This window comes from Erythranthe guttata, chromosome 8 (assembly GCF_056151865.1).
Source record: "Erythranthe guttata isolate IM_541 chromosome 8, IM_541, whole genome shotgun sequence".
NCBI lineage: Eukaryota > Viridiplantae > Streptophyta > Magnoliopsida > Lamiales > Phrymaceae > Erythranthe > Erythranthe guttata.
The window spans coordinates 4488781-4509091 of NC_142540.1; the positions used below are offsets into that span (position 1 = coordinate 4488781).

The 20311-nt window shown below is 34.2% G+C and overlaps 6 protein-coding genes across 8 annotated transcripts; 2 read left to right on the forward strand and 4 right to left on the reverse strand.

The window, feature by feature from the left end:
- Positions 1–936: 936 nt before the first annotated feature.
- On the forward strand, positions 937–1696 carry LOC148768341 (uncharacterized). The gene is made up of 3 exons (XM_088821096.1): positions 937–1104; positions 1216–1370; positions 1510–1696. The coding sequence occupies exons 1-3, from the start codon at positions 944–946 to the stop codon at positions 1584–1586; spliced, it is 393 nt and encodes a 130-aa protein (XP_088677222.1). The 5' UTR covers positions 937–943; the 3' UTR covers positions 1587–1696.
- Positions 1697–4955: 3259 nt separating this feature from the next.
- On the reverse strand, positions 4956–5940 carry LOC105954924 (uncharacterized). The gene is made up of 2 exons (XM_012978608.1): positions 5887–5940; positions 4956–5465 (listed from the first exon to the last, which is right to left on the reverse strand). The coding sequence occupies exons 1-2, from the start codon at positions 5938–5940 to the stop codon at positions 4956–4958; spliced, it is 564 nt and encodes a 187-aa protein (XP_012834062.1).
- A 1362-nt stretch (positions 5941–7302) lies between these two features.
- LOC105954963 (uncharacterized) lies at positions 7303–9607 on the forward strand. Of its 3 annotated transcripts, XM_012978650.2 has the most exons (7): positions 7303–7566; positions 7664–7735; positions 7948–8012; positions 8371–8547; positions 8640–8738; positions 8836–9081; positions 9175–9607. In XM_012978650.2, exons 3-7 carry the CDS (start codon positions 7953–7955, stop codon positions 9427–9429), a joined length of 837 nt encoding a protein of 278 aa, XP_012834104.2. In that variant the 5' UTR covers positions 7303–7566; positions 7664–7735; positions 7948–7952; the 3' UTR covers positions 9430–9607. The 3 variants fall into 3 exon arrangements, with proteins under 3 accessions (XP_012834104.2, XP_088677855.1, XP_012834105.2); XM_088821729.1 differs by lacking the exons at positions 7303–7566; positions 7664–7735 and adding an exon at positions 7763–7836; XM_012978651.2 differs by lacking the exons at positions 7303–7566; positions 7664–7735 and adding an exon at positions 7768–7839.
- Positions 9608–9726: 119 nt separating this feature from the next.
- On the reverse strand, positions 9727–11544 carry LOC105954964 (MIP18 family protein (DUF59)). Its single transcript, XM_088821730.1, has 5 exons — positions 11387–11544; positions 11123–11226; positions 10787–10886; positions 10132–10177; positions 9727–9958 (listed from the first exon to the last, which is right to left on the reverse strand). Exons 1-5 carry the CDS (start codon positions 11492–11494, stop codon positions 9858–9860), a joined length of 459 nt encoding a protein of 152 aa, XP_088677856.1. The 5' UTR covers positions 11495–11544; the 3' UTR covers positions 9727–9857.
- A 1686-nt stretch (positions 11545–13230) lies between these two features.
- Positions 13231–15481, reverse strand: LOC105954966 (ribosomal protein L6 family protein). Its single transcript, XM_012978653.2, has 2 exons — positions 15343–15481; positions 13231–13808 (listed from the first exon to the last, which is right to left on the reverse strand). The coding sequence occupies exon 2, from the start codon at positions 13769–13771 to the stop codon at positions 13463–13465; it is 309 nt and encodes a 102-aa protein (XP_012834107.1). The 5' UTR covers positions 13772–13808; positions 15343–15481; the 3' UTR covers positions 13231–13462.
- A 1586-nt stretch (positions 15482–17067) lies between these two features.
- On the reverse strand, positions 17068–20107 carry LOC105954967 (uncharacterized). The gene is made up of 9 exons (XM_012978654.2): positions 19961–20107; positions 19731–19802; positions 18844–18918; positions 18644–18727; positions 18161–18230; positions 17977–18068; positions 17609–17650; positions 17450–17530; positions 17068–17329 (listed from the first exon to the last, which is right to left on the reverse strand). Exons 1-9 carry the CDS (start codon positions 20003–20005, stop codon positions 17258–17260), a joined length of 633 nt encoding a protein of 210 aa, XP_012834108.1. The 5' UTR covers positions 20006–20107; the 3' UTR covers positions 17068–17257.
- Between the last annotated feature and the right edge of the window lie 204 nt (positions 20108–20311).

Sequence of the window (20311 nt, forward strand, 5' to 3'; positions counted from 1 at the left end):
TTTCTATTCGAAAGACATTAGAATATTTTCTTCTCGTATTTTCTCTGATATTCTTCTCTTGGAATCTGAACTGACTTAAACATTGGAGGGTTTTCGCCGAAACCAAGCTCCGGCACCCTAACGTATATTTTTCTTATGCAGGAAACACCTAATCCATCAAATCGAAGAAGATCATCACTAAACCGTATCGATTCCTGAGTATTCGTTGCATGTTTAATTTGAGGTGATTCGAGTTAACTTATTGTTGACCGCATCACATATTTATTCCAATTATTTTTATATAATATTTCCACCAGTTGCAATAAAAAGAACCATCAATCGAATAATTTAGTGATAAAAATTTATTTTATTTTAGTTTGTAAGCTGAAAATATAATTGTTTTTAATAATCCAATGTGATATTTATTTTTTCGCACTTTGTGCGCTCAAAATTAGGCTGTATGTTGAGGAAAATAACTATTTAATTTGTTATTTTGTATTCCGAAGAAAAAAACAAAAAAAAATGAAATTGCCTTTATTATTCAATTCATGGTGAATCGTGAGTAATTTATTGTGTTTTGAGGGTACCGAGCGCTATTATTTTTTTTTTAAGGGTGTAAGGTGCCAAAAGCCTCCATTTCAAAGGTGCAAAGTGGGTTAAACCGAGATAATAGCACTAAAAAAGAAAATAGCACATAGTTTTTCTTTTTGTTTTCCAAATAAACTAATAGATAAATATGCAGTAATCACGTACTAGCTCTAGTTACATGCATGCATGCCAGGCCCTTTCAAAACATCCACGTGTCCACACTATATGCACACGCGTCAAGCAGCTGGAGCAGTTCAATCTCCGGTCCAATGCCGACGACCCATGTAATTCATCACCGTTCCCCAAAATTAAAAAGAAAAAATATATATAATTCAATATTAATAATCTGAAAATAAAAGAGAGGAAGAAATTAGAAATGATAAACGCCGCACTGAAATCAGCTGTATTCTCATATTCTCTGCCAAACCAAATTATAACCCGCCGGAAACCTTCGGGTATCAGATTCGCTCAATCCGGGTCAAGTACTCATCAACCCGACCAAATGGACCAGAAAACAGTCCCACAATCCCATACCAAGTAAGTAGGTGTACGTACACCAATTTAATTCTTTTGCTCGATAGATATTAATTCTCATAACTCGAGTTGAAATTCAGAATTTATTTTTAATTTTTTTTGGCCTTGAATAAGGGATACGATGTCGTCTTTCGGAGAAGGATACGCGACGAGGTCCGACGAAGAAGGCTTCGGCGGAATCTATGGCGGGAACCAGTACTTTGGGAAAGACAAAGATGAGAAACTTGGCAATGAAAACGAGGGCAAAATTGTCCATGAGGATGCCGATGGTGCGTATTAATTAATTAATTAAATTATAAAAACGTTAATTAGGGATTAATTAAGCCTTCACTTCTATTTCAATGCATTAATTAATTTGAGGTAATTAATTATATTAATTATTTGATATTGATTTGGTTATGGGAGTAGAATTTGATCACAGCCAAGGGAGTGAAGTGAAGGAGAAAGAAAAGGCACGGAACCAGAGCAATGTGGTGACCAAATAATTTAAATGTTTTCGATTCGACGCTTTTTTTTTTCCGATGTATAGTCGAATTCCGTCCGAACTTTTGTTGGACAAGTTATTTTAATAAAGACATGATGCCTTTCGATTCGATTCCGTTCGAAGTCCAAATACAAGTGAACCGTACCACATCAAAATGATGTAGTTTTTTGGCTGAATAATGATGTTTTGAGTTTCGGTGTGATTTTGACCATTCTCGAGTTTCAATTTGGCAAAAAATCAAAACGAGACATTTGCACTTCTTTGGTTTAGATATTAAATACAATTTGACTCACCCAGATTAATTAGATGTTGGGAGATAAAGATATTAATAAATCAACGAACATTGTCTTGTGACTTAAAATATAACATAATTGACTCGTGCAGAATTTTGTTATCTGACTCAAATTGAATTAAAAAGTTAATTTAAAGGACTACACTTTTCAAGAGTTTTGATTTTTTTCAAAATCAAACTAGAAATGGTCGAAAAAATTGTCCTCGTGCTTGGTCAATAATTTGGTTTTTATATTTTTTTACCACGATTTTAGTCGTCCACACACATTAACAAAAAAAAAAATAGAACGAAATTAGCCACAACTGAGGAAAAAATAAACACTAAACAAAAACTAAAAAATACAAGTAATTAATAAGGGGTCACTATAACAAGTTTAAAATCACAATTGAGTAAATATTTATAAGTTTTTTTCTTACTTTAATACCAAAATAAAAAGACAATCATACAAAATATTAATTATATCAATTTTTTTTGAAATTACCTATTTTAAAACCAAAAAAAAAAAAAAAAAAAACTCTTTTTCTTTCAAATTCCCTCCACCGTTTCTTCTCCTCTCCACCGTCGTTCACCGCCGCTCCAACCCTCGCCGCCGCCGCCGAACACCGCCGCCGTTGAAACCTCTATTGTTATCAAGCCGCCGCCGCCTTTGTTGTACAAGTAATACTTGTTTTCGATTTTTTTTTCTTTAATATTTATTTAGGATTTGATTGTTTGCATATGAGTAATTAGGATTTGATTGTTTTAGGTAGGAATGATCGTTAATTAGTAATGGGTGCATCTAATTTCAGTCGATTTGAGCATTGATTTGAGATTCGTGGGTCGGTTCTTCGTTCAAAATAATCGACCTGTATATGTCGATTTTTTCAAAATTTTCGAAAATTCTGCAAAAATCGACATTTAGTTGTCGATTGTTTTGAAAACTTTGAACTTAATGTTTGGTAATTCGACAGAACACTGTCGAATGCTTTATGTGTGATATATATATATATATATATATATATATATATATATATATATATATATATATATTAATTTATTAATTTTTTTTCTTTCCTATTTTCATTTTCTTGTGTTTATATTATGTATATTTATTTTTATTTGTGTGTTATTTTGCAGTGGAAGAACCACGTGAACCTCGTATACTTTCGACTATCTCGAATCGTAAGAAGAGGAAGGAATTATCCGATAAGGGCAAGGGCAAGGCAATCACGACCAAGAAAAAGCCCACGACCAAGAAGAAGTCTGGAGAGGGTTCTTCCTCAACGAATCCGGTGCCTGCTCTACCTTCGACTGTAGAAGTTGGTGATTCGAGCAACGAACCGGTCTGAGGTCCCGAGATACTGGAATTGTGCACAAATTTTAATAAGCACATTGCTTGAACGGAGGTCCAGAGCGCTCGGAGCGCGGCTCAGAATTTCGAATTCGAAATCACACAGGAACTTTGAAAGGATGGGTGCCGGTGCCGTTTATTACAGAGGCAGTACAAAGAGCTCGATTAATGTCAGTTGTACAAGCATCGTACAACACTGTGGACGGCCATCTACTTAGAGCCTTCATAGAGAGATGGCAGCCAGCTACCTACACATTTCATTTACCTGTTGGAGAGATGACCATCACACTTGATGATGTGAGTACGTTGGTCGGTTTTCCAGTTGTTGGGCGTACTGTATCTTGCGAGTGTTTGATCGTGATTCCAAAACGATGCCCAGTAGTTTGATGTTTGAGTTGCTAGGTTAGTACCCGGACGATGTAGACAAGAAGAAAGCGGTGAAGCTGGAATGGTTAAAGGCTAAATTTAACAAGGTGACCATGAGAGACAGTGCGGAGAAGAGGACATACGCCATTCGGGCGTATTTGTTATTTTTGCTCGGGTGTACTACACTGTGCGACAAGACTGGCAACATGGTAAGCGTGGAGTATCTAAATCTCATCTCTGATTTGGATCGGATCAGTGAGTATGCTTGGGGCACTGCATGTCTTTACCGGTTGTACGATGAGCTTTCGTCAGCCTCACAAAATTCAACGAACTCGATGGCTGGTTGGCTGACGCTCTTCCAATCATGGATTTACGAGCACTTCCCTTATTTGGCGGGTGGCACATTGAAAACGGAATTCGAGGGGCCATTAGCGAGCCGATGGGAGCCTCAGTCAAAGACTATTTCAATGCATGAACGAGCGTCGTACTTGCGATCTCGATTAGATGATTTGATCCCCGATCAGGTAAAATACGAGTTTAATAATTTGTTATTACTACTTAAGTAGGTTTCTAAAACTATTTTTTTACTAGGTTTTATGGTCACCGTACACGGCTATTCGTGATCGTTTCCCGATGCGAGATTCTGTTTGTTTTAGATGGATGTTGTTTGATTTACATGTTTTTTTAATTTAGTTTTATATGGATTTTGATTGTTTTAAATGGAATTGTTTTTGATAATTTGAATTTTTTTTTTCTTTTTTGTCCAAAAGCACTTAGAATATGTTTTTTTATGTTACATTGCAATAGATTTGGGATTAATTGCACAAAAAAATACAAAATTGCAATTTATCAAAAAAAAAAAAAAAAACAGAAACAGACAACATTCGACAACTAGTTGTCGAATTGGTCTTAAAATTCGACAGCTAGCTGTCGAAACTTTTTTGTTTCAAATTTTTTTTTTTTTGATAATTTGAAAAAAAAAATTGTCCAAAAACACTTAGAATATGTTTTTTATGTTACATTGCAATAGATTTGGGGTTAATTTCACAAAAAAAATACAAAATTTCAATTTATCAAAAAAAAAAAAAAAATAGAAACATACAACATTCGACAGCTAGCTGTCGAAACTTTTTTGTTTAATTTTTTTTTTTTTTGATAATTTGAAATTTTTATTTTTTTTGTCCAAAAACACTTAAAATATGGTTTTTATGTTACATTGCAATAGATTTGGGGTTAACTTCACAAAAAAAAAAATACAAAATTGCAATTTATCAAAGAAAAAAAAAAATAGAAACAGACAACATTCGACATCTTCTTTCAACTTGGCGAACAAATCGAGATCTCCCAGATAATTCATTCAAATTTAACTTAGAGATAGTATATTAAACTGTCTTCATACCAGTTACATTAGACGGGTCATTTTCCTTCAATAATCTTAGAATTGCCCTTGGTTTGACCATTGCTTTCTTCAAAGTGTGAACAAGTGAAGTCTGCTCCTTTGATAATCTTCCAGCATAAGAGTGTCCGTGCAAGTTTTCAAACAAGTTGTGGTTGTGAATACCACCATAAACATCCAATTTCCACTCAGCCTTTTCATCATCCTTGTGTTCTTTTGTCCCCTTCAATTTAAACGGACAATTGCATTTTTTTGAACCAGTGCTCCTCTTTCCCGGTCTTTGATCATCTTCACTGGATACCTTCTTGCCAGCATAAAGGCCCCCACGCTCACAACGAACAATCACATACGGTGTCCTACGTCCTCTATCCCCGTCACTCGAACCCGCAATCATTAACACCATTCCAATTCTTTTACATACTTTACGAACCCATGCCATTAAAGCTTCTTTTGTTGGGAATTTCTCTGACGTGGTAAATAAATGGGTGCAATCGATCTACACAAAAGTGGAGAAAATATTAGACGAGTAAATTTGCGACAGGAAAAAAATCGACACCTAAGTGTCGAATTTGTCCCCTATTTTCGACACTTAAGTGTCGAAAACATGGGAAAAATTAGACACTTAGGTGTCGAAAACATGTGACAAATTCGACACTTAAGTGTCGAAAATAGGGGAACAATTCGACACTTAAGTGTCGAAAATATTAGCAAAATTCGACGGGTAACTGTCGAATTTTACCGCTATTTTCGACACTTAAGTGTCGAAAATGAGTATAATATCAATTATTATGTTGTTCGACACATACATGTCGAAAAATAAACACATTTTCGACCTGTATGTGTCGAAAGTTGATGGCGGATTTAATAAAAAAAAATCAAAATCGATGTTTTAGCTCAAAAAATACATGAATACATACCTTAATGGGTTCTCCTTGCTCGTAAACTACCATTCTATTGTCATTTGACGTCATTTTGCTAGTTGTGTAAGGTTTTGATTTCATTAGTTTTGAGGTTTTTTAGGAGGGTTTTTGGGGGAGGGAGAAGAAGGAGGTGGAGGAGGTGAGGAGTTTGTGAGTGAGGAGGGAAATGATTTTTGAGGGTTTTTGATTATTTGGTATTTAAGAAAGAAAAATAATATTTGTAATATTTTTTTGGTTTTAATTTTCATTAAGGGTATTAAAGTAATTTACTATTAATTATTTATTATTTATTTTTTTCAGTATTCAAGTAAGTAAAAGTTGGGATTTGTTATAGTGATCCCAATTAATAAAGCACTTAAAATATTTAATCAAAAAAATAATAGGTGTAAAGTCACAATTAAAAAATACGTAGAGGTTTAGGCACCAATTAGATCAAATAGCTAGGTGTTTAATCAATGTGAAAATATGTGATATTTGTTCATGAAATTTAATTTTTTGATTATTTATGTATCTGATTATATAGTATTGGAAAATTTCTCTTCCAAATTATTATCTAAAAGTATGAATTGTTTTATCAAAAGATTGCTTTGTTGAATTCCTCGAACTGGTTCCTGATTTTTTTTTTCTTGACTTCGTTGGTCGTGTAAATTTCAATATCTATTTTGTCAATTCGAATGACCCAACAAAAGTTCATGCCGAGTATGAACGATTTTGTAGAACATACGTTTGGATGAAATACGTTACGTATTTTTACATTATTGATCTAAACATAAAATAACATACACTCTTGTGTATGTGTACTTAATTAGTGAATAATTATTTATGTAGATTTACGATTTAACATTATTAATCTAAACATAATAACACACACTCATGTATATACGTACTTACTGAATAATTATTTATGTAGATCTAAAATTAAAATCATATGGTGTATTTTACCAGGTGTATAATCTCACAGGTCGCGTATAGACTATGGAGTATTTTATTTAATAATATTCTACTACAAAATATAAAAATATAATAGTAGGATTAGTAAAAAAAAAAAAATCAAAATCAATAATATTTATGGCAAATTACGGCCACCCTGAGTTATGGTCAAATTACAATAGGTCAAATTATCAAAACCCCCTATTTTCTAGATAATTACAGTCACCCCTCAACTATGTATTATCTTACGAAAAACCTCCTCAGGTAACTTTAGGGATGTTAAATCGGTAAAATCAAACCGAAATTTCGGTACGCTAACATTTCATACCGTTTACCGAACTAAATATACTTACATAAATTTTATGTAAAAATATTTAAAATGAGGGAAGACTGTAATTACCAAAACAAGACGTTTTTTTTCGTAATTTTGACATACCTCAGTGGTCGGCCGCGCCGCAATGGGCCCCAATTTTTTATTTAAAATAGGAGCCAAACGGGATTCTCTACGCAGTCCATCTCTGACCAAAAGGCGTCAGCGTCCAGCCACCGCCGGTCTGCCGCCGCGACCACGACGGCGCCACCTACCAACAGTACAAATGATCCAACATTTCCTCTCTCCTTCTGCCCCTTTCAGTACAACGTCACCATTTTCTCTCTCTCTCTCTCTCTAACCTAATACTAAACCCTCATAAATGCCGTGAAAAATAGGTTCTAAAAAAGTCATGCTTGTGTGCCCCGGAGCGTTCAGTTGAGTAATTGAATGCTGGTCCTCCTTCGCTTTCAGACGTAAACTAACAGATTCGCCATTTTCACCAAATCCCTTTCTCTCTCTTGTTTTTTTCAGCTTAAAAGAGGAGATTAAGATTACAGCTTTTCCATCTGAAAAGTGCTTTTCGCCTTTCCTTTTCTATTATAGGTTTGAGAAGATCCGCTTTTCCCTTTTGTCTCTCTGTTTCTTAATTTCAGATTAGTCAGATAATAAATACATCTTTAACAGTTAACACCGTCCCGATGATTGTTGTATTTTACTTTCCATTTTTTTTTTATATAAATTAAGTGCTTATTGATCTGAAGAAACTGCTTGTGCTTATACCTGATTTTAATGATTTTTGTTGTCAATTTTGTCAGCTACCATGTTTAGGAGAAAGTCGATTAACAACGAGGAGACTAATGCTGCGGAACGAGATGCAAAGGTAACAACTAGAAGGATAATCATATCAAGAAGCATTTACTTTTAAAGGCATATATATATGCATCATAGCTTATTGCCCTTTTCTAGATCTAGTTAAAAAGAAAATTACGGTTCGTTGTTTCGATTTTGTGTATTCATGTAAACCGAGAAAGTTTCGTTCTGGTTCGGTGATTTGATCGCGAGTAACACGAGAAGGTTATACGTGTAGGCGTGTAGTGTATAAGTGATGCTAAAATCGTTAAAATGCAAACTGGATATTAAAGAGACGAGACGAAACTCGTTTTTTTGGAATTTTAAGAAGTTTAGAGATATAATGTGTATTCGTTCATGCAGAAAGAATCTAATACTTGTTGTTACAGGTCGTACAACTTAGGGATGCTATTGGACCAGTTTCAGGTCGAACCTTAAAATTTTGCAGTGATGCGTGTCTGAGGAGGTATCTAGAAGCTCGAAATTGGAATCTTGCCAAAGCCCAAAAGATGTTGGAAGAGACTATTAAGTGGAGGTCGTCATACAAACCCGAAGAAATACGCTGGGTGAGTTTCTTTTGCGCGCGCGCGGGTGTGTGATTGTGTGTGTGTGTGTGTGTGTGGAAAATGGTTATAACTTGAATGGTGGTATGTATCAGCATGAAGTAGCACACGAAGGTGAAACTGGGAAAGTTTCGAAGGCCAATTTTCACGATCGAAAGGGTAGAACCGTCCTTATAATGAGGCCTGGAAAGCAGGTAAATTATAATTTATAAACAATCTTCGGCTAGTTCATCTTTCTATTGTATGTCTTAACATCATTTACAATTTTACTTAAAATCTTACGAAAAACAGAACACTGCATCGCCCGAGGGCAATATTCGTCATTTAGTGTATCTAATGGAGAATGCAATACTGAACCTGCCGGAAGGGCAAGAGCAAATGTCGTGGCTCATTGACTTCAACGGCTGGTCTTTGAACACAAACGTTCCGATGAAAACAGCTCGAGATATTATCTACATTTTGCAGAACCACTATCCGGAGAGGCTTGCTATAGTCGTTCTCTACAGCCCTCCGAGAATATTTCACGCCTTTTGGAAGGTATAGTATACGTAATCGATTCTTTAATTAATCTCTTTACTATCCGGTTTTTCGGTTTTTACTTGATTTTATTATCTCTAAATAAATCTGCAGGTTGTGAAATATTTTGTGGATCAAAAGACGTTTGAGAAAGTAAAATTTGTATACCCGAATAACAAAGAGAGCTTGGAGGTAATGAAGACGTTCTTCGATACTGAGAATCTTCCGAGTGAGTTTGGTGGGGAAGGTACACTGGAATACGACCATGAAGAGTTTTCGAGATTGATGGCGCAGGATGATGTCAAAACCGCAAAGTTTTGGGGATTAGGTCAAAAGGATTGTTACCAGAATAATATGAACGGCAACTGATGTGTGTGAAAAATCGACGAATCTGTAGTACTTTAATATTGTCACATGTATTTGTTGTGTAATATAAACGACTGTCCCGATTCTTCTTGCTGGGATTATGTCAGATTATCCGATAACGATTAAATAATTATTTGAATTTCTTTTAGTACAATGAAATTATATCATTTGGTTCCACAAATTGGTCTTTTCCTTGGAATATATATATATACAAGAGGGTTTTTCACAATGTAGATGTCTTTCGACTGTATATTACAGAGAGAGCAATGTTCTTTAAAGGCGTAAAATTGCTGGTTAGGGTTTACTTGAGAAACGACTAATAATTTCACAAACATATCGAGTACAACATACAGACAGTTAATTCCATTTTAGCATAGACATAACAAGAAAACAGTTACTGTACAAGTTGTTGAGCAAAGGGTACGAGATGATTAGAGTTCATTCGAGTAGAGGCACTCATCCACGAGTTGGCGAAGGTTCGGATTCTCCAATGCTGCAGCCACTCTTTCTTTATCGTTTAACTGCTTATTAACTGCACAAGAAAAAAGAAAAGATGCTCTGATTAAGTTGGGAATATTCTAGCAAGCGAGATTCATGAGAAGCTGTAAAACAACGGTCGAGAAACCAAAGAGAGAACTAACTCAACCGGTTTAGACTCGAATATTGTATTATAAACAATTAAATAAATAAAAGAGAGAATTTGACCTGATTCTTCATTAGCATGTGATCCAGGAGCTACTTTTATGTCTACCTGTATACTCGGATTCGTCAACGAAATAAGATTGTTAGATACAGTTCAATCAAAATTTGTGAAATGTCGTCATATTTGCCACACGGGAGTTCGATATCAAAATACGAGGGGGCTGCTAATTTGCAAGGGTTACGTTATCATATCTAAATATGCATAGTTTTTTTTTTCATGGGACTATCTGAACGTTTTATGCGAAGTCGTCCAATCGTTTGCTAATAGTTTAATATTTATACAGCTATCGAAAGAACGTCGAAACAATCTTCTACCTCAAGAAGACTCGACGCGTGTCTTTCAAATGTCGTTTTTAATAGGAGAAGAACAACTTCATTAATTAGACAGCTCTAAGAAGGGAAAAAAAATTGCAGTCAATTCGTAGATGAGCTTCAGAATCTGACGACAGTTATAACTTATAAGTTCGTTCATGCCCTATTACTAGGAAAACGGTAAAGTTAAACGTATGTATAGCAAAACACAGCGATCGACAAAGCGATTAAAATACATTTTATCGACTAAATCCAGAAAAGAAAAGAAAAAAACAAATGAAGGAGCGATAAGGCAATCGATTAAACAAACCCTAATGTGTTTACAGATGCAGAGAAGAGAAGTAACCTTAAAATGTGGAGGGAAATGATCCTTCAATTTCTCTCTTAAGCACAAACCAATTACAGTCGCCATGCTGCAATGTTGTATCGTCGGAGTAAACATTATCCTGAAAATTATCGAACAAATTATCGAACAGAAGATCACTACCTCCTAAATCCACCAAAATTTCCTGTTTTGCTTTTGCCTAATTACAGTCCAGAGCATAATTGACAAAGAGTAATTACACTAATCATTGAATAATTAATCATAATTAAATTCGATTCAGCTGTAATTTCAAATGACTTAATAGATTATTAATGATGAGAGAGAGAGAGAGAGAGAGAGAGAGAGAGAGAGACTAACAAGATGCGGCCGAGCTTCTCGTCAACAGTAATGGACTCCTCAGAAAGCACACTCAGCTGCTCCAGAGAATACGGATGCTCTGGATCTCTTATATCCCTTACATAATGTGGCTACCAATTTACAGTTAAGGAACACGAATTTTCTTTCAGAAATCAAAAAAGTGTAATCATCTGTCAGCCGAAGTAAAAAAACACCTCAGAATTTCCGAGAATTAATTGTGGGTGATTGAATTAAAAAAAAAAAAAAAAAAAAAAAAAAAAGGATATCATAGATTTCGAGAGGATCGACGTCGGCGTGGGGGTCGTCGGAGCGAGCGATCCTTTCCTTCTTAGCGTGGACGACGGGATTGGCGTTGATCAGACCTAGAGTCATCTCCTCTCTCTCTCTCTCTCTAATTCTCTCTCTCTCTCTCCTCTCTCTCTCTCTCTCTCTAATTCTCTGAGCTCGGCAAAAGCTAAATTGAGCTTATTGCAGAGAGAATCTGCTGCACACAAGTCCAAACACAGCCTACGGTTTTGGAGATGAAACGGTGGGAATGGGGGCAAATATTTTGCACACCATTTTGCTACAATTTCAGTATTAATATTTAATTAATAGTTTATAAGGAATTCTATATTATTTTAGCTTTTCTGTTTTAGATATTTGTAACCATGGTTAAGAGCTTCCGAGTGTAATAAGATCTATGAAGATAATTTAAATTAAAATCAAATTGCCAGTTCCAAGGAACTAAAATATTACGGTTCAAAGTATTGTTGGGGCTTAATTCTACTTTCCACCCTTGAAATATAATATTTTATTATTTTGCACCCGTGAAAAATATTAGTGATATTTATCACCCTCTAAATGTAATAAATCATTCACATTGCACCTCGGTTTAAACTTTAAGGTTAAGATGACAATTTCATATTTCATTAGTCTTTCCAAATGAAAATTTTATTTTGTATGATAAAAATATAATTGCAATAAATAGAATTCTACTTACAAAAATCACGAAATTATTCGATAGATATATCTTTTATTGAGAATGGTCATAAAAGTTGATGATTATTTTTTTTCCTTTTGGAACTTAACTTTTCTTCTTATGTAATTGACGCAAAACGGAAGTACGGTAAAGAATTAATTTATACGAATTAACCCTATAGAACAAAATAACATTCGGAATTCACCGAAAACTCTGGAATCCACCAGAAAAATAGAGAAAATTCTAAATAATTTTATTAAAATTCGAAATTCTTCTCAAAATAAAGTCCTAAGACAACTATTTATACTAAAAACTGAAAACCCTAATTAAACTAAGAAAATACTAAAAATTACCAAAAACGGCAAAAACAAGTTAGAGTCTGATTCGAGTAGATCTCTAATTTTGGGAACAACCCAATATACGGAATCCTAATCCGATATTAATTTTATAAAACTTTCCTAAAATAGCAAAAACGAACTTTTAGGAGTCTAAACGACGTTGGATTGCTGAAATTTGACGTGATTCATAAGCTTTGCTCATGAGTTTTGTTCCTTGCGCCGTTTCACTTGAGATAGAGTTAGTTTCGTACTCAAATACAAATTGAGTTCGTCGAAAACCCTTATTTTCCATAATTTCTTGCGATATTTCCACCAATGTCCATTAATAACTCTTCTTCGAATTAAATAGTTATTTTGTAACTCGAATCCAATTTGACGTTCCTTATCAGTAATATGGTAAAAGAAACTGTTGAAGGTAATAGTTTGCACCGAGAAAATAAATATTTTCGTATGTGATGTATATTCAATACTCAATAGTATTATTCTTCTTGTGTAAAGTTTCAAGTTAAATTATTTATTTCCCCTCGAAAATTAAATTTTATTATATAAAAATATCCACTTATTCCTTTTTTTTTTTATCAAAGACCTACCTCCGGTGGAATGTGAATGATCACCAATGCAAAGTACTAATAGTTTTTTCTAGGGTGCAAAATGCTAAAATTGTACATTTCAATGGTGCAAAGTGCAATTAAGCCTATTCTTGGTTGTAAGAGTTTGAGTGTACTTTACATGCAGATAAATCATACCAAAAATAATAAGCAACAACAATAATAAAAAAATAATAATTGAGACCAAAACCCTAGAAATAATTTAGCACTAACAAGGGAATTTCTTGAATAACGAAGAAATAAGTCAAAAGGGGAAGAAGAATACAATCCCAGCAAAATAGAAATCCAAGCTCAGGATAGCCATTCCCACATACAAGAAAGAAATAAACATGGGATTATAATTCTCAATAAGAGAAGTGAATTTTCGGAACGAAAAAAATTATAAAGAAAAAAAGTCGAAAGTGAGCAAAAGCACTTGAAGCAACAGTAGAGTTTATTTAGATCTTTTTCCCTCCTTTTTCTTGATAACTTCATCAGTGTACATAATGCCTTTGCCTTTGTAAACTTCTGGCGGCTTACAGCTCCTAACAGCAGCGGCAAATTGATTCACCCTTCCCTTGTCGATTCCGGTGCAGCACACGACATTGTTTTTGAAGCAAAACACACGCACAGCTGGCGGTACCGTCAATTCTACTTCGTGGCTGTAACCGAGTTTCAGGTACAACAGACGCCCTTCTGCTTCTGCTCTCGCTTTGAAACCAACTCCAACTATCTTCAGAAATCGAAAGAATTTTGCTTCCATCTCCCTACAAGAATATCTATATATGGATATATATCACCTGAAAATACATTCAAGAAATTAACATTTTAGCAAAACTGCAACGTCTGCAAATGCAGAAGAAGTGATGGGCATTGTGGATATGTGTTCACAAACTACAATCACATAAATTTGATAAAATCGAGCGAAATAACTACAACCCTCTTTAGTTAGACAATCAGTTATATGGGATTCAACGGAATAAAAAGCCAGCAGAATAATATATTTCCTAAAAATATTCTTGATCTTCTCCAATTACCAGCAGAATAATACTGAAATTTTGGTTAGTATACATTATATAATATGTTTCATATCATAAACGAACAATGACGGGTGGCTAGATGCTGTGAACATGTATGTATACAGCAGATGTAAAGAAGTCTGTGGTAAGGAATTTTCCAGCAACAACATTTTTTTTTCTTTTTCATTCTGCCGAGGCTATGCTGCATCTAGGGAAAGAAGAAAGTTTGGATTTCATTAATAGTAAATTAGACTAAAAAGTATCTACTAATCGAGTGTAATCAACTTCATGAAATGATCTCACAGTTGTGAGCTCCTCGTGAAAAAAGTACCGTTACAATTTGGGTAAAAAAAAAGGGCACAAGTCTCATTGAGTTATCAATTATAATACCATTTGTCAAATGTACAAAACATACATATACAAAGTCAATGATAGTAACTTAGTTTCACAACAAAATTTGAACATCAAACGAGTAATTTCTAATAGATTAAAGCCATTAAAAAATAGTTTAATTTAGATTACGAAAATTCTAGTTAATTGCAACAAAAGTAAACGAAAGTTAGCATTCATACCAATCAGGAGATTTAATCAATTCAAGCAAAGCAATACCTCACCAAATTCCACAACCTTGAGCATATTCTTGTTACTCTAAAAAATAAATCTTGAAATAATCATTGAGTTACAAGAAACCCCCCAATGTACCAAACTTAATTACAAAAAAAAAAATTGTACATCTCAGTTTTAAGGGCAAGTGCATAACTTAATTTCATGAAATTTAGCAGTCAAAAGAGATAACTGTAGAAAATTAACGAGTTCTTTCGCTTTGCAACAAAATCAGAATTTTGAATTTCATCTAGCATTTCTCAACTCCCGCGACGCCTAATGATCCTTTCTCAAAATCTGAACTACCCAAAGCTTATCTGAGAGGAATCCAATAGCATCTACGCAATACCCATCCTCGTAAATAAATAAATAAATACCAATCATAACTTAATAAGGGCTCTATTTAAATGAACTGGCATAACATCTCACATACGCATTTTCTCAAACACTTTGTGTACATGCCATTCTCTCTGAAGACAAAATAACTGGAAGTAAACTGAAAAAATGCGATAGCCACAACTCTTATGAGAATCTTCATAATTTATCAACCAGAAAACAAGAATCAGACAATTAACATAAATTACAAGTCAGAATTTGAATTCCCGTCAACAAGAAATGTCTGAAAAAACGAAAGGAAAAACATATATCCCTCTTTCGTGTTTGTTTCGGAGCTTCAGAAACAAGAAATAGTAACGATTACAGTAAATCATACCCGGTTTCGACGAAATCAAAGTTCTACGGAGTGGAGGTTGAAAAGATTATATTCGATCGGCTAATTTTGGGTTAAATGGAGGAGGGGGTTTACTAACTCTCAGTTCCTCGTTGGGATTTTAGTTGGTTTTTTCTTATTTTATTTTTAGAAAATTATTATAGTTGTACTTTATTCTGAATTCTTCCTTCTATTAAAAAGAAAATAAATAAATAAATTCATGAGTATTATTTTTTACATATATTTAATATATGTAATGACATTTTCACCCATGGTTGTTCGGAATGGAAATTGGAACTGAATTTTGATTTCTCCGGTTACGATCCGAAATTTTCCAATTCTGGGAATTATCGGAATTTAACTGGACGTGAACTGAAATTCCAGTTTCCAAATTGATTTTTTTGGATTCAGAATTGGAATATAAATGATGATCACATTTTCGATCCAATTTTAGTTTGCGAAAATAATTCCGTAAATTTCGACATTGACCGAAAATTACACTTATAACATCAATATCACTATGTCATTTCCATTTGAAGTGACTAAGACTTGGAATTATCGAACTCCGTTGATTTTGATCCGAAATTTCCGATTTTGGAAAAAGTTCTTTCATTCCAATTTCTGAAATTCCCACATCATATTTTCCCATTTTTTTGGAAGGAATTAGAGTTAGTTTGTCACTTCCGAAATAAAACGAAACTTTTAAAAAAATATCCGATTTGATTCGTCAAATTTCCAATGCTAGATAGTAGTATCCTGACCAACTACTTGTTTGACAATTCTAACCCAAATGGTAATTGTACTCTCTTACCTTGTTATTGAATATGATGTTTTTTACAGTTTGAAAATTGCTATTTACCGTTTATAACAAAAAACACTTTATTTCTCTAAAACCCCAAAACTTCCCAAAAAAATACAAAAACCCCCCAAACTGCAAATAGCAAAAAAACAATCGAAAATCGAAAATTCGAAATCAAGCTTGAAGAAAGGTTGGGCTTCGATTTTTTGAGGTAATTCGACTCTTTTATGTGTAATATGCATTGGGTAGGTCGATTACGGAACCAATTTCATGTTAAAAAGTCCTGCAATTTTTTCGCAAGAATATGTTGGAACGCCCAAGATAGGCGCCCATCGCGTGTACTAGCGTTCGTACGCCTTGGGCGCCTATCTTGGGCGTTTAATTAAAAAAAAATGCACTGGACTCCCAACTCGGGCACCCAAATGCAGCTTGCACGCCCAACTTGGGCAGGCACTGCATGAATGGGCGCCCAAGTTGGACTTTAACGCATTTTGGGGGGTTTTTGGATATTTTTGGGAAGTTTTGGGGTTTTGGAGAGATAAAATGTTTTTTGTTATAAATCGTAAATAGTAATTTTCAAACCGTAAAAAACAAGTCCCTGATGAATACATCTTACTCAGTATCTTATTTTTCTTTCTATATTACAATTAGGCCCCGTTTGGTTGCCAAGATAAGCAATGATCAACTAAATAGTTGGACTTAATTTGATGTTCGTTATCCTCAATAAATTGCCGAGTCGACCCGTCAAAATTATATAATTATGGCTTATTTTGCCTTATCTTGGCTTATCTTGCCTTCTAATAAGTTATTTTTTTGAGCATTTCAACCTCCAATAAAATAAGTGGATCTCATTAGATTATTTAATCTTATCTTGGCTAATCTTATCTTGTCAACCAAACGGGATCTTACTATACCTAATTAAATTACTATTTCTTAGAAGTAAACAAGGATTAGTTTTCCATCTCACAAGCAATTTATTCAACAACATTACAGAATATTCAAAAAAGAACAAATAGTGATGATTCCTAAAAGTTGGGCCTGATGGCCAATAATATAATATACAAAGAATCTTGATTTTCCTTTCACCAAATTCGATTGCGACGAAAAGATAGGCTTCTTCTACAGGACTTCGTTTATGAGCTTCTCCGCCAGAGTTTTTGAAAGTCCCATTACACAATCAACAGTCCCTACCTGCAAAAAAAAAAAAAACATTGCATCAAACACTTATATTTCATACGAGTTCGTTTTCGTTTTCCACAGTATGCTCGATGAAGAAAATCTCTGTACAATCTTTACTAACGAGAGACTAACCAATGTGTCTACCAAGGGCAAAATGAGTGGATGTTCGAGCATCAATCCTCCAGCAACGTTAAAAGTTATTCCCTCCTCAATCTAAAGCGCAAAATTAGATACAATTACTACTCCAGTAAAACGATAAAAGTACTCGGCTTTAATTTAAAAGTAAATTACCAGGCTATCGATCACTTCATCTGGTATGTCTAGAAAATAAACCTGCAGTACAAGTTAGAATTTTAAATCAGCTTTTCCACTTTAACTTTATACAAGTTAAGAGCTTCTCCAGTTACTTATTAAATAGTTTCATGTAGAAATGTGAGGTGAATATTTTCACATGGTTCATAATTTTAAAATAAGATCTAATATCTTATAAGCTCCAAAAACATCTTATAAGCATATAAGATCTTTCAAATTAATCTAGCCAAATACCTCTAAGTTATTACAGGAACACCTCGTTTATAGATTCCGATTATATAATTATGTATCCAGTTATACAATATGTATGCACTTTAAGATCATATGGAATAGCATCAGTGAAATACCTCTGCACTCTCCCATCCTCCTTTTCTACTACCTGTCACCAGATTGGTTACGAGTATCGATCCCACAACGCTGGCAGAACCGCCAGAATAGTCTGTAACGTAATTCATATTCGCAGGCTTAGCTAGCCGTCGTTTACAAAAAATAAGAAATATTAAAAAAATAAAGAAAAATTAGAGAGCAAACCTCTAATGAACTGTCGTGCTTCTTTTTCACTTGTCGGCTTTTCTCTGATAACCCCTTGATACACCACCACCTCGATACCAATTAGATGGACGTAAGACTTAACTTCAAATAATCTATTTTCAACCAAGAGTAGGCCATTAGAATCAAGAAACCTACTGTATATTTACTCGCCGTATCTTATTTAGTGTACGCTCAATGTTGAACAAGAAGGAAAAAGGATATACAACATAAATGTCGGTTTCATACAATTTCATGGGGAATATACCCTATACCTCAAGCCCAAGATCGAGCCTAATTCAAAAAAAAAATTATATAAATTAAGGCCTAGCTTCTAGATTTGGACACACATCGGACCACATAATCAAAATCAAGAAATTCGATTTTCAAACTCTTTCACAATGCCTCGTGATGTAGTGAAAAACAAACAGACAAACCCGTGGATAAATCGAGAAAAAACGATAGAAGGGGAATATATAAGCATACTGTGTCTGCAGTAATTAGCAGTGTAGGGCGTGATATCTCCTCCAATTGGTTATTGCTCCCGAGCTTCATCATAATAGCATCAGCCTAAAATGTAAAAAAAAATTAAAGATAAAATTCAATTTCATGCCGCAAACACAGAAACGAAAATTTTCAGTAACTTCGAGCAAGTTAATTTTATATTGTATGCAAGTTTTATACACCTTTGCCTCAGCTAGGGTCATCACAAGGTCTTCCGGCTTTTCCTTCCTGATACTTTTCTCGTCTATATCTGCAGTCTATATGTCAGATAATTCAAAATTTAGTTTTATAATGACTAAAGGAAAATCTCAACGAGTACCGATAAGTGATTACGGATAAGTGAAAGGGTTAATGGAGTTTCACCACATATATTTAAGACGTATAATTATATTTTATGCTCCCTCGAACACTCTTAACAGTCGAACCTCCAAATTTACAAATGTAATTGTACGTGCAACTCAAAACTAAAAATGATTATTGCAGTTTAATTACTATAAACCATTAGAGATCACCTCGGATATGATCTTTTAAGCATCATCTCATATTCTCAAACTGAAGCACTTAGCATGCAAATGAAGCACTTTAAAGCTTGATTTTTAAGCATTATCTCATATGTTTGAATATACTAAAGAGACGGGATCGGAGAAAATCTAATCCAACATCCCTTAAATTGATAAAATTTTAAGTGTAACAAGAAGCATATACGAGTATGTTGGCATTTATCTAAAATCCATGAATTGAAGCCATACAGTTTTTTTCTCTTACGCCAAAATCGACACGTTTTGAGTTTAATCGAGTTATTTGACAAAGAATTTCAAATCCATAGCTCTAATTTCTTAAATTTTTTTTAAGGAACTTTAGTGGATTTCAAAATGATTTCCAGTTCGAGTCATTTCAAAATCATTCCCAATTGGACTAAATCTCAAATGCTTTCGTTTCGAATCATTCAATCCAAATGCACACTCAAATGAAATCACACAATGAGGATACGATACCAGAAATTAGCAGTATTATTTTTATATACAACGAGAATCAATTTGAAAAAAATAATGAACGGTGAGGAACGCACCACGATGGTGAACTCGTACCCCATTTCAGCTAGAATTTCTCGACGAGCCTTCGACGAAGAACCTAATATTATCTTTCAAAACGCAGAAAATCGACCAAAAATGTTAAGCAAAATCGCCGAGGCGGCATTCAATATACTATAGATTTAACTCATTAACAGTTTTAAACTATACACATATACATAGATAGAGAGAGAAAGAGAAACGTAGAGAGAGAATGTGTGGGGAAAACCTCAAAATCCTTGTTCTTCGGAGAGAAGTTGCCGGCGGCATCCATCTCTTCCGGCGGCTTCGCGGTTAGCTTCGAAGATAAGCAGAGCGCAGATGCGGGAAATGAGAATAAAGGCCGCTACGAATAATTTGATGGCTCTATCTAACTCATTTTTTAAACTAATAACTTCTCACTTTTTAGTCCTCTAATTTTTGGATAATTCGGTTTTACCCCCCATTGTTTTGTAGTTCAAGAACAAGTACCCATAATTGGGCAAGCTCATATACCGTTGAATTTTATGATTATATACTTAAATTGATTCATTTGAGGTTTAAATTAAATATGCATGCATAAATTTCAATAATTAGAGAT

What these genes read in the sequence shown, in the direction of transcription:
- LOC148768341 (XM_088821096.1), top strand. Translation starts at nt 944, where the DNA reads ATGATAAACGCCGCACTGAAATCAGCTGTATTCTCATATTCTCTGCCA. An exon ending in GTCCCACAATCCCATACCAA is followed by an intron (nt 1,105 to 1,215) that starts GTAAGTAGGTGT and finishes GCCTTGAATAAG; the next exon opens with GGATACGATGTCGTCTTTCG. An exon ending in TGTCCATGAGGATGCCGATG is followed by an intron (nt 1,371 to 1,509) that starts GTGCGTATTAAT and finishes TTATGGGAGTAG; the next exon opens with AATTTGATCACAGCCAAGGG.
- LOC105954924 (XM_012978608.1), bottom strand. Translation starts at nt 5,940, where the DNA reads ATGACGTCAAATGACAATAGAATGGTAGTTTACGAGCAAGGAGAACCC. An exon ending in AGCAAGGAGAACCCATTAAG is followed by an intron (nt 5,466 to 5,886) that starts GTATGTATTCAT and finishes ACTTTTGTGTAG; the next exon opens with ATCGATTGCACCCATTTATT.
- LOC105954963 (XM_012978650.2), top strand. Translation starts at nt 7,953, where the DNA reads ATGTTTAGGAGAAAGTCGATTAACAACGAGGAGACTAATGCTGCGGAA. An exon ending in AACCCGAAGAAATACGCTGG is followed by an intron (nt 8,548 to 8,639) that starts GTGAGTTTCTTT and finishes GGTATGTATCAG; the next exon opens with CATGAAGTAGCACACGAAGG. An exon ending in TAATGAGGCCTGGAAAGCAG is followed by an intron (nt 8,739 to 8,835) that starts GTAAATTATAAT and finishes TACGAAAAACAG; the next exon opens with AACACTGCATCGCCCGAGGG.
- LOC105954964 (XM_088821730.1), bottom strand. Translation starts at nt 11,494, where the DNA reads ATGACTCTAGGTCTGATCAACGCCAATCCCGTCGTCCACGCTAAGAAG. An exon ending in GAGAAGCTCGGCCGCATCTT is followed by an intron (nt 10,887 to 11,122) that starts GTTAGTCTCTCT and finishes GATAATTTTCAG; the next exon opens with GATAATGTTTACTCCGACGA. An exon ending in ATTTCCCTCCACATTTTAAG is followed by an intron (nt 10,178 to 10,786) that starts GTTACTTCTCTT and finishes CCGAGTATACAG; the next exon opens with GTAGACATAAAAGTAGCTCC.
- LOC105954966 (XM_012978653.2), bottom strand. Translation starts at nt 13,771, where the DNA reads ATGGAAGCAAAATTCTTTCGATTTCTGAAGATAGTTGGAGTTGGTTTC.
- LOC105954967 (XM_012978654.2), bottom strand. Translation starts at nt 20,005, where the DNA reads ATGGATGCCGCCGGCAACTTCTCTCCGAAGAACAAGGATTTTGAG. An exon ending in TGACCCTAGCTGAGGCAAAG is followed by an intron (nt 18,728 to 18,843) that starts GTGTATAAAACT and finishes TTTACATTTTAG; the next exon opens with GCTGATGCTATTATGATGAA. An exon ending in ATGAAGTGATCGATAGCCTG is followed by an intron (nt 17,531 to 17,608) that starts GTAATTTACTTT and finishes TTTGCGCTTTAG; the next exon opens with ATTGAGGAGGGAATAACTTT.